This window comes from Alexandromys fortis, unplaced genomic scaffold, assembly GCF_014885135.2.
Source record: "Alexandromys fortis isolate MF-2015 unplaced genomic scaffold, M_Fortis_MF-2015_v1.1 scaffold_154, whole genome shotgun sequence".
Classification (NCBI taxonomy): domain Eukaryota; kingdom Metazoa; phylum Chordata; class Mammalia; order Rodentia; family Cricetidae; genus Alexandromys; species Alexandromys fortis.
This window is the reverse complement of record NW_026068040.1, coordinates 3936035-3948419: the sequence shown is the minus strand read 5'-3', so window position 1 is coordinate 3948419 and position 12385 is coordinate 3936035. Positions and strand designations below refer to the sequence as shown.

The 12385-nt window shown below is 43.6% G+C and overlaps 1 protein-coding gene across 1 annotated transcript in view; it reads left to right on the top strand.

Moving 5' to 3' along the window:
* The window catches only part of Tbk1 (TANK binding kinase 1), a 40152-nt gene extending 28154 nt beyond the window's left edge, over positions 1-11998 (top strand). Inside the window, exons 10-19 of the mRNA XM_050165526.1 lie at positions 1690-1791; positions 3292-3370; positions 5335-5456; positions 5550-5626; positions 6156-6195; positions 6894-6995; positions 7106-7202; positions 7716-7822; positions 7998-8069; positions 11227-11998. Coding sequence (XP_050021483.1) covers positions 1690-1791; positions 3292-3370; positions 5335-5456; positions 5550-5626; positions 6156-6195; positions 6894-6995; positions 7106-7202; positions 7716-7822; positions 7998-8069; positions 11227-11278 — 850 coding nt within the window. The 3' untranslated portion in view covers positions 11279-11998. The remainder of the gene's footprint in view (positions 1-1689; positions 1792-3291; positions 3371-5334; positions 5457-5549; positions 5627-6155; positions 6196-6893; positions 6996-7105; positions 7203-7715; positions 7823-7997; positions 8070-11226) is intronic.
* Positions 11999-12385: the final 387 nt, after the last annotated feature.

The following is a 12385-nucleotide window of genomic DNA, read 5'->3' as shown; positions in this document are numbered from 1 at the left end:
TTTTTTTGGTTTTTCGAGACAGGGTTTCTCTGTGGCTTTGGAGCCTGTCCTGGCACTAGCTCTGTAGACCAGGCTGGTCTCGAACTCACAGAGATCCTCCTGCCTCTGCCTCCCAAGTGCTGGGATTAAAGGCGTGCGCCACCACCGCCCGGCTTCTCTCTCTCTTTCATGCAAGCACGCACACATGGAAGATGTGTGTGATTTGGGTCTTTTTTTAACTGTCTGTGGCTGATGGAAGTCATCTTTCTATCTGGTAAGAGTAAATGCATCTCATTTGAGAACCATGCTATTGCTGTGCCCATGTCGACTGCTTTCTGCAGATGCAGTGAGACCTGGTACCAAAGGACACCAGGAATGCTCTCCCGGGCTCACCTCACTGTAGGTCCTGGGAACCTAATGCTTGAACAGCCCATATAAGCTTACAAAGACATGTGTGTCCCTGCAGCCTTCTTACTCCTGAACCAGGGGCTCACTGTGTGGCCCAGACTGTTGTCAAATTCATATCTTCCAGCCTCCACCTCACAAGTGCTGGGACCACAGGCATTTTCCTACCTCAGCTGGCTCTTGGTGTTTAGGTTTCTTTCCTGTGGCTAGTGTTGTGTCAAACAAAAATACAGCCTTGTGCTTGTGATGACTTTCAACCTGGCTTGGCCTGTTTCTAAACCTGGTTTTCTGCCTCCACTAAGAAGCTTTGTGCTGGGAATGGCTTAGTACCAGGAAGGCTTAGTTAGTGCCAGGGTGACTTAGTGCTGGGATGGCTTAGTTAGTGCCAGGTGGCCCTAGTTAGCGCTGGGATGATTTAGTTAGCACCGGGATAGCTTAGTGCTGGCCTGGCTTAGCGCCAGAGGATGCCTTAGTTAGCACTAGGATAGCTTAGTTAGTGCTAGAATAGTTTAGTTAGTTCTAGAATGGTTTAGTTAGTGCCAGGAAGGCTTAGTTAGTGCCGGGATGGCTTAAGTGGTGAAACTGGTTCTTGGCATGTCTAGAAGAAATCTAAATGCACCAAATACAAACAGCATTTGTTTTTTCTGTTTTTCTGTCCCTGGTTCAGTGGTGTTATTTGCTATAGCTTAAGTTTAAAAAGCCTTTTTCATGTACTCACAGTGTCAGATTTTTAAAGGGTCTGTCATATGTTAGACTTCATGGCCACATGTGATGTCTTCCTTGTCTTTCATATCAATCTCTCTAAAGTGATCATAGGCCACAAAGTACAGATTTTAGACCTTGTTTGCTGACCACTGTTGTAGCCCTTCCATGAGCTGTATGTAATCCACAGTGCCGTCCTCTTCAGAGATCACACGTGCTGCTATAATAGCAAACTAACTGTAATAACAAATGTTACACAACTTGTTTCTGTGACTGTAATTTTTGATCCTTAATGTATTTTTAATGCTGTGGGTTTCTACAGTTTTGACCTAATTATTGATGACAGCCTGTGAAATGTAGCTGCCCCAGATGTATAAGAGTCATACAAATGCTTTTGCTTTGTTGTTGTTGTTTTTAATTGAACCCCCTACAAGAGGGTAACAGACTGGTTAGAGTACTGCCTGGCACAGATATGCTTTTAATAGTACCCTAAAAATGTGATTTGGCACTTAAAGTTTATCAAATGTGTTTCAAGTAGAATTTCAGTCTAATTAGTGGTAGTCCAAAAATAGTATTTAACTAATAGGATAACATTATTTTTAGTGAATTGGTGAGAGATGATTACAATGAAACTGTTCACAAGAAGACAGAAGTTGTGATCACGTTGGATTTCTGCATCCGAAACATTGAAAAGACTGTGAAAGTGTGAGTAGAGTCGTCGCAAACTGACCTGTCTTAATTTCCTCCAGCACGGCAGGACACAGTGTGCCGAGGGTTTGTTTATGCAGCAGCCCTGGATTCGTGGCTGCTCCATCTCAACAGGGAGAACATCAGGTTTCTTATAAGGAATTAACACCATCATTTTGATGGCTTTTCCAACACCTTTTCTGAGTGGCAGGCAGTGGGAGGTAGGACTATCTTTTACCTCTCTTAGGAGGCAGAGATGAACAGGAAATATAAAACTTCCATCAAAGCTGGGCGGTGATGGCGCACGCCTTTAATCCCAGCACTGAGGAGGGAGAGACAGGTGGATCTCTATGAGTTGAGGCTAGCCTGGTCTACAAGAGCTAGTTCTAGGACAGGATCCAAAGCTACAGATCTTAAAAGAGCCAAAAAAAAAAAAAAAAAAAAGAAAGAAAAAGAAAACCTTCCATCAACTAAGCAAGTAAGAAGCGGCAGCTGAAACAGCCTTTGGGTAGTATTTTGGGAATTTTAGAAACAACTTTTTGAGGGGCTACTGAGATGGTTGAGTGGGTAAAGGTGCTCTCTGCACAGCGTGGTAACTCGAGTCCTATCTCCAGATAGGCTGGAGGAGAGTACTGGTCCATTTTCTTCTGACCTCCGTATGCATGCTGTAGAATGCACGGCCCATGCACACACACACACCATTAATAAGTTTTATTTTAAAAAAAAAAAAAACTACAGAATTTTAGCAGTGACTTTTAATTTATTCTTGTTATTCTGCTGTCTGCTAAAGTATACATTTTTTGTAAGTAAAATATATTCAGCTATTAAAGTATACATTTTTAATATGCATATATAATTCTAAAATCTGGTATTTTCACCATTATCCTGACATAACAGGATAATGATTTAAAATTCACTTCTTTCTCTACTTTTTCCTAATCTGCACATTTATATTGGAAGTACACAGTATATAATGGAAGTATACAGTATACAATAGGTACTGATTCTCAGTATGCAGTCCCAGGTTCCCAGTAGAAATTCCGATCGTGTCAAAGCATGATATCGAAGCCCTGCTGTTCCTCCACAGTTCATCCCATGACTAAGATCACTACTAAGTAACTAGGAAGTGTATAGCATATACAGCGTGGATCCATAGCACAAGGGCAGGGTCTGTCCTGGGCTGGACGAGTAATTGGCATGGAACTTCATTATACTCAGATGGTGTGAAACTTAACATATAGGAAATGCTTGTAGAATTTTCCACAAAATAATCTCTGACTGCCATTGACCACTGGCACCTGCAGCCACCTGAAACAAAAACCACAGATAGAGGAGGAACATCTGTGTAGGAGACGCCTCCTTTGGGAAGGCAGCAAAGGTTTCTTAGAATCTCTTACCATATAGACCTTGAGTAAGTTTTTTATTAAGTGATTATAGTAATAAAATTCACTTCATAAACTACTTCTAGAAATCTGTATTTGTTACTCTTATTCATTTTCTGATGTGTTTTTCATACAGATATGAAAAGTTGATGAAAATTAACCTAGAAACAGCAGAGTTGGGTGAAATTTCAGACATACACACCAAATTGTTGAGAGTAAGTATTGGTGAATCGTAACAGTTACAGGGTGGACCATAACCTGTTCTCTGCTGGTGAGAGCTCTTGTCTGCGCTTCCTGAGAAAAGTGTCACTTCCAAAGCTCTATGGAGAAAAGACACTGTGTGTGTGTAGGCTTGTATAGATATGTATAGGATAACATATCTTATTCTATATGTATTCTTAACTATATATGGTAAACAATTATACTTTATTCTATATATATTCTTAGATATACACATACACCATATCTGCCATTCAGTTCTTTGTGCTATTTCCAAATGCTTTCTGTATTTTCAGCACATGTGACTCTTATCTCTCCTACCTCCCACCCCACATTTTCTGCGTTTTTTGTTTTTAATCCTTCGTGCTGTCGTGTAATAGTGGAGTTCATAATGGTTCTTTAACATGCAGTCAAACATTGGTGATTAAACTTGCTTAGAAATGACTGCAAATCCAGAAACATCAGATCTCTTTGAAAAGTAAAGGATTGGGAATCCTTCGGCAGTGGGTCATTTCTATAACTAGAAAAGACAGTAAGGACACAAGTTTGCTGAACACAAAATAGATGTCAGAATGGATTTCTCTTTAATGCAGAAGTCCACACAGTTATGTACTGTGGGAGCTGATTACCGACTCCTGGGCTGCCTGTTTACCCAGACACTCCTGATGGGCTAAATAAGGCCTTTCAAAAAGACCTAAATTATTTTCAAGTTATGCATATGTGTGTGCTGCTCTGTGCATGTGTACAGGTGTCCCTGCCTTGATCCCCTTGAAGCTGGAGTTGGAGGCAGTTGTGAGCCACCTGATGTAGGTGCAGTCCTCTGGAAGAACAGTAGTAGGTGCTCTAACTGCTGAGCCTTCTCTCCAGCCATCATAAGCCTTTAGTAGTTTTTTTTGTAGTTTTGGTTTCTCTGTCTCAAAAGTTGTCAGCTTCTTTATCTCATCAGTTGAATAAAGGCAGAACTATGTGTTCCTGCAAGCCTGTAGCATTTAAGGGATTCATAAGGTGGAAGCTAGGATGTAAAGGAGGGTCCACAAGACAGCTCAGCAGATAGAGACACTTGTTGCCATGCCTAACGCCCTGAGCCAATTCCCAGAATCCTCTGAACAGAAGCTCCACAAATTGTCTGACCACCACACATACGCTGTGCCATGTCTGCACCCATTCACACAAAGAAAGAAACTGTAATTAAAAACCTTTTATAAATAAAGAAATCTGAGGGCAGGGATTGAATAGCTTGCTTGGTAGGACCTGAGCTCCATCCCCAGAAGCCCTGTGATGTGCTCAGCCAGTAACCATGGTACTAGAACACTCCCTGGGATTTACTGCCAACCGCTCAGCCCAGTCAGTCGGTGGGTTTTGACCTACTCATGCATGTACCCGCTGCACACAGACAGGGAACGCGGTAAGAGCCTGCTCTTCTTTCCATAATGGACTGATCTTTAGTTGTTCTTGTCCATGGTTTTAGATCTAGAACAGTGGTTTTCCAAAGAATGAATCACGATGAGTAACGGACTATGAAGTTTGGTGCTTGCGGTCGGTGGCATCCTTAGAGAGGATAGAAAACGTCAGAGCACATCACATACTACAAGTCTCTGCCCCGTAAATAAAACTTTCACTTTACTTACTCACACACTTTAAATGATACTTAAAACATTGGGAAAAATTTTAGGAGATAAAGTTATTTAAAAGTCAGAAACAAGAGGAGATGTAGCTCATTTGCTTGAGTGAATCCTTAGCATAGAAGTTCTAATTTTAAAATAGCACATATGCCTACCACCACTCCCCCCCCAAACAACAACAACAGTAGCTAAAGGTGTTTGTGAGTATCCTGCAGCAGTCAGCAGAGTGGCGCATTGAACAGCCGGATCAGCCTCACCTGAAACCAGGAGAAACAGCGGAGACCCTTAGACCGAGCCTCCACAGTTGGCATTCTGACCTAACCCATCGCTGTGTTTAGCTCTCCAGTTCCCAGGGGACCATAGAGAGTGGCCTTCAGGACATTGACAGCAGGCTGTCTCCAGGGGGGTCGCTGGCAGACACCTGGGCCCATCAGGAAGGCACTCATCCCAAGGACAGAAAGTAGGTTCCAGCCTTGGGGCATTTCTGTTCCTGTTAATTGTCCTTTGTTGCATCAGTCCCAATCATTTACTTGGGTTTTTCTTCCTTACATAGTGTAGAAAAACTCCAAGTCTTGTTAAATTGCATCACAGAAATTTACTATCAGTTCAAAAAGGACAAGGCAGAGCGCAGTAAGTAATGTTTGCTGTTCCTTCATCTGCGTGGGCTCGTGAGTGTGGGTGGAGCAGCACACACACCTGTGCTGTTTAAGGCGGCTGCTTAAGAGATGTGTGGGAAAGACTGATGAACCAAAAGTTAGTGCCAGCCAACCTTTCCCACTCCTCAAATTAAGGCCACGAACCCTCGATCTTCTGGAGGCCTGGCCGGCAGCACACAGGGAGGCTTCCTGGTGGCCTGGGGACAGAAGTCAGCAGCACATCTGACACTGCCCTGTTCTGCTGCCTTATGCTGCCCAGGCCTCTCTTTTTAAAGAAAAACTAGAGATGTGACCTTTATTAAAAATATCCTGACTTAAATGTTGATAGTTAATTTTCATTTTTAAATCATAACTTCATACTAACCAAATTAAAGTGTAAACGAGCCATATGTAGCCCGTGGGCCCCAAAACTTTGATGCCCACTTCAAACTCAGCCTTTTGGAAGCAGTAATCTCCAAGGAGCTCAACTCTGCATTAACAGAAGTGCGCTTTTCCGTTTTCAGGACTCGCTTATAATGAAGAGCAGATCCACAAGTTTGATAAGTAAGTATCCAGGCTGGGTTAAAACCGGTTCTTTTCACTGCTTATCTGTAATATCTTTATTTCTTGTTAAAGTTGGGATTAATTACAGGTTCCACTGTGGGTCCACATTGTTCAAGCCCACTCATCTGGTTCCTGGTTGGGAGGGCCCTAGGACAGAAGAATGGCTGAGAGAAAGGCCCAGTTCTGCTCCCTCAGCTGTCTCTGCCTCCATGCCGTGCTTACAGATGGCAGCGAGGAGGGCTCCTGAGGCCAGCACAGCCCTTAACTAACTCCAGCCAATAGGTATTGGGGCTGGAGATGGCTCAGTGGTCAAAAGCACTGGCTGCTCTTCAGAGGACGTGAAGTCAGTGCCCAGCATCCACATCAGGTTGTTCACAACCACCTGTGCTATGGCTCCAAATCCACAGTAATTCTAAAACAAACAAACAAAAAAACATGAATTTCATGTATTTGAAGTGTTTTTTTTGTTGTTGTTGTTGTTTATTTTGACTTTCCAGTCAGGGTTTCTCTGCATAACCCTGGCTGTCCTGGAACTAGCTCTGTAGGTGAAGGTGGCCTTGAACTCAGAGATCCTCCTGCCTCTGCCCTCCAAGTGCTGTTGTGAAAGACGTGTGCCACTGTGCCTGGCTTGAAGTGTTTTTAATCAGAGGTAGAAATTGTGAGGTTATTTTAAGCCTCATGTTTTTTCTAACTTGCAGACAAAAACTGTATTACCATGCAACAAAAGCAATGAGCCACTTTACAGAAGAGTGTGTTAAGAAGTACGAAGCTTTTCTGGATAAGTCAGAAGAGTGGATGCGGTAAGGAGGCTGCGGTGGGGACAGGAGGTCGGCTGTGCAGTGCACTGTGTGCTATGTTTAAGTGACAGTCCCAGGAGGCTGCTTGCTAACAGGCTCTTATTGGTTTTCAGAAAGATGTTTCTTCTGAGAAAACAGCTGTTATCTCTAACTAATCAGTGCTTTGATATCGAAGAGGAAGTGTCCAAGTATCAAGACTACACTAATGAGGTACAGCCTGAAGTGGAGTGGAGGAAAGAGCTTTTCTGTGAGAGGACTGCGTAGTGTGGTCCTGATCACGACTGCAGGAGACTGTGTGCCTGTGTGTGCGCACCTGCATGCCAGAGGACAACTCTGGGGCGCGGTTCTCTCCCCCAGCGGGTGGGTCCAGGGTGGCTGGGATCAACAGGCCTGGCAGCACCCATGCTGCTCACCGCCTCTCCCTCGCTCACTTTGCTTCCAGATGTTGAACAATTGAAACACCTGATAATTCATCTTATATTGTTTGTAAGGAGGATTGCTTTAGAGGGTGTTGGCTTCAATACTTAGCACTGATGTCTTTGAAACAGGAACTCGATCTGTATTGGGCTGTAGACTAGTGGTTAAGCGCATGCCCAGAGTGCATGAAGTTTCCCACGCCCCTGCAGAGTGGGTGTGGGGCGTCCAGCCTTCCTGAAGCCCTAAGTGGTCCTTGACTGGCAGTATGTGTGCCTTGTCTAGAGACACCTTTGCTTTCTGTTACAGTTACAAGAAACTCTGCCTCAGAAACTACTTGCAGCCTCTAGTGGAGCCAAGCACGCCATGACCCCGATTTACCCCAGTTCTAACACTTTAGTGGAGATGACTCTCGGGTAAGCAACTTTGTTGGAAATTGGAATAGCGATGCTTGTCCTCATTCCAGTTTGAAATCTTGTTCTCACCTCTCAAAACTCTCGATGTGTACTATGCTTGGTGTTATTCCATGACACAGCTAAAACGCTGCAAATTAATTCTCGGATGTTGAGCGTCTTTGCTTTATCCCCCTAGTATGAAGAAATTGAAGGAAGAGATGGAAGGCGTGGTTAAGGAGCTGGCTGAGAACAATCATATTTTAGAACGGTGAGTGGCGCGGGCTTGGCTGGCGATGTGGCTGCAGCTGGATCAGAACATCTCTGCTTCTCTGTCCTTCTCTGTTCGGAAGGTGCAGTGATGAGACAGGCAAGGGACATCTTGGCCCTTACTCTTCCTTCTCGGTGTGGTGGGAAACTTGTGATGCCATTTGGCATTGGTTTTTGTTGTTACTGTTTTGCTTTTGACAAGGTCCTACTCTGTAGCCCTGGTTATCCTGGGACTCACAGAGCTCCACCTGCCTCTGCCTCCTGGGTGCTAGGATTGAAGGCGTGCACCATCACGCCGCTTCTTTGACTCTGCACAGGGATCTTTGTCGCTTGATTTTCCCATTTGGGCCTTCACAGTTGCCCAGACAACAGTACTGGAGCTGAGAGGTCTCCAAGGCCGCTGCACACCTTTTATTACTGAGGAGGAAGCAAAGTTCTGTCCTAAGGAATGTGCTTGTCTTAACACAGTACAGTTCATGCTGAGGAATGGCACTGGGAAAACATCTCCTGTAATTAAACTAAGAGCAGAAACTGCATTCTCAATGGAGACTGTACAGTTCACGATATCACAGCCTCAGATCTGAGCCATGCCCTGCGGACAGGGCTCATGGGTGCATGGTAAGATGCCTGCTGGTGTTCAGGGCTTCAGAGGAGTTGTGTCCTGCAGTGCCAGCTGTCAGAACACCTCAGCTTCACTTGACTTTTTTTGGTTGCTGTGTATTCAGAAGCCTTTGGCTGTGCTAATTTTTCATGACTCCTCCCCCGTCCACACATACATTCATTTCCATGAGTGAAATGTTTGGAACCAGAAATGTTTGGGGCTCCTGGATTTTTCCAGATAATGAAATGTGGGCCCAGCACTGTGGGTGTTCCGTATGTCCCTTATACACATAAGCTGAAAGTAATTTTATACAAAGTTTGCTATGCCTGCATTATAAATGCATCTTGTCACAAGAGTTCAGAATTTTTATTTTGTGGCCTCTTGTCAGTACTCAAAAGTTTCAAGTTTTGGATTATTTCAGATTTTAAGATTCAGGGTGTTTGATTTGTAATGAAAGCCAGGGCAGCAGAGAATATTATACAACCTATATACATAGATATCCTGGTTTTACTTCTAGGAGTTTTTGTATCTGAAATCATTCTGACTCAGTTTTCCCTCTAAATGTCCCATGCTGCTCCAGGAACACCACTTGCTACCTCTTGAAACATGAATTCTTCCAGGCTCACTTTTGCTTCCCCTTGACTAGTTTGGTACTCTTCACAACGCTTCCTGTCTCCCTCATCCAGACTTCCCTTCCCCTGAAGCTGCAGTGGTAACCTGTTAGCTTGGCTCTGCAACCACAGTCCTGGTATTTACAGCCAGAAAGCCAGAAGAATCTTCTAAAATACTGATATGATCATGTCCCTCCCTTGCCTTAAAAACTTCTAGCCAGGTGTGATATCTTTAATCCCAGCACCGTAGAGGCAGGGACAGGGAGGGGGGGGGGATATCTCTGTGAGCTCAAGGCCAGCCTGGTATAAATAACCAGAGCTACACAGAGAAAACCTGTCTCCTCCCCCCCCCCCAAAAAAAAAAGGAAGAAGAAGAAAGAAAGAAAAAGGAAAAAATTTCTAGGGCTCTGTTACAGGAAGTACAGGCTACATCCATGTCTTCACTGAGGAAGATGTGGTGTCTTGGTCGCCAGCATTACTGCCTTCTACCCGAGAGTAACGCCCTGCAGCCAGGCTCCTTCCTTCGCTCGCCCTGGAGAGTGCCACTCCCAACTCTGTGTTTCAGCCTTTAAACCAAACCCCTCACTCAGAAGAGAATCTCTGATTCTTATAACACTTTTTAAAGTACATCACTTCCCATTTCCTCTTAAAAAATGTTTTCCAGGTTAGGGAACTGGTACTTGCTACAAGCCTGACAGCTCACATGCTAGAAAGACCTAACTCCTCCACCCAAGCACCATGGTGCGTGTGTGCGGGGTGCACACACAATGAATAAATACATGGGATTTCCAAAATATATTTTCTTGAACATTTTATTTATTATTTTTACGTGTTTCAGTGTTTTGTCTGCATGTATGTCTGTGAATCACTTGCATACAGTGCTCCCAGGGGCTGGAAAAGGGGCTGGATTCCTTGGACCTGAACTTGTAGATGGCTGTGAGCCACCATGTCAGTACTGGGACAAGCCCGGGTGCTCTGGAGAACAGCAGTCTCTACCTGCTGAGCTAGCTCTCATGGGTTTGTTTTTGTTGTTTGTTGTTGTTTTGTTTTTTTTGAGACAGAGTTTCTCTGTACAGCCCTGACTGTCATGGAACTCACTGTGTAGACCAGGGTGGCCTCAGACTCACAGAGATCCACCTGCCTCTGCCTCCTGAGTGTTGGGAGTAAAGATGTGCGCCACCACCGCCCGGCCTTGTTTTTGTTATTAAGCTTCCCCAAGCCGCTGAATTGTATTTCTTCATATAATAATGCCCCTCATTTTCAGTACGACATAGAACAAATCACAGTTGTTTAAATTATTTAAAGACAAGCCTGGCAGCCTGAACTAAGTCCACAAAGCGTGGTAAAAGTGCAGGAGAGAATGGGCTCCAAAGTTGTCCTCTGACCTCTAGCTGTGTGCCCATTAATAATAAATAATAGTATAATGAGGGCTGGAGAGATGGCTCAGTGGTTAAGAGCATTGCCTGCTCTTCCAAAGGTCCTGAGTTCAGTTCCCAGCAACCACATGGTAGCTTACAACCATCTGTAATAAGGTCTGGTGCCCTCTTCTGGCCTTCGGCATACACANGTTCCCAGCAACCACATGGTAGCTTACAACCATCTGTAATAAGGTCTGGTGCCCTCTTCTGGCCTTCGGCATACACACAGATAGACCATTGTATACATAATAAGTAATAAATAAATATTTAAAAAATAATAGTATAATGATAACAATAAAACATTCTTCTGAAATTTTATTTCTATTGTGAAAATTATATTTTATTCTGTAATTCTTCTCTGGAGTCAGGAATTTCTCTGGCTGTGAGAAACTGGCATACAGCTCATTGGTAGAGTTCTTGCCCAGCTTGTGTGAGGGTCCTGTATTCCATCCTCAGGATACGGGGACCCCAGAGAGCAAATGAGTAGATCTGCTGAAATTTTCTTTTTTCTCGTTTTGTATGTTTTAGGTTTGGTGCTTTAACAATGGATGGTGGCCTCCGCAATGTGGACTGTCTTTAGCTTTCTAGGAATTCTGGGAAGTTCTTGTTTGCACAAGAAGTAACACTGGGGAATGAAATGAGCACCTTTATTGGTGGTTCTTATTTCTACAATTCAGTATTTGATGAGGTCGTGTAAATATGTACAGTTTGTAAATATAAATATATATATATATATAAATTTTTGGCTGCTGTTCAGATGTAATTTTGCCTTTTAAATACATTTGTAAGTCCTCAAGGCAGACTGACCTCAGTGAGCTGCAGAAGAAAGCCATGACCAGCCGATGCTTTGGGATGCTGTCCCCAGTGCTTCAAGTGAGGCTGGAGACGTCTACTGCTTGGTGCCTACTGAAAATATTTTTTAAATTGGCATCCTTAAAACTCAGAAAGGACTGGTAGTGGAGACCTTTGTGAAGGGTGGGGTGGTGGCTTTTGTGATGGAGCAGAGCCGACCCACCGCCGACACAGATGAAGCGGCATTACTTTATTTTACGAGGTGCCCAGATCTCCGTTCTCCTCGTATGTCTAATTTCAGGTGAATTATTGAGCAAAAAAATTTAAAGTGAACTCATTGTTTAAACCTTGTTTTTTCTTTGCTCATAAATGTGTAATTGTCATTCAGATTCTAGTATCATATCAATTATTTTAAGCTGTACATTTCTGTACTTTAATTCTGTTAACTATTTCATGAAATATTCTGCTTACTATTTCATGAAAAAATAAATTTCTCAATTTTAATTAAGCTTGTGTGCTTTTGTATCTCTGGTTAGTGAAACAAAACGAGGTGTTATTGTCTGTTTAAACCAGGGAACTGACTGTCCCACTACTGGGCCATGTCCCACCACTGGGTCACATGACACCACTGGGCCACGTCCCACCACTGAGCTACATCATCAAGTTACCCTGAAGGGAGCCAGTCTCATGGTGATGGGAAATTATTCTCGGAATATTGATGTGGGGTAGCACTGTCTCTCTTAGAAATTTCATGTTGTACAAAATGAAAGGCAGTGTTGTCCTTGAGAAGCCTACCCGGAGCTCTGGGCTGAAGAAGTGACTTCATCTAGAAATTTGTCTGTCAGTGACGATTTTGATTGGCTTGAGTTTTGGTTTGTCAGATTGCTGAAGGACA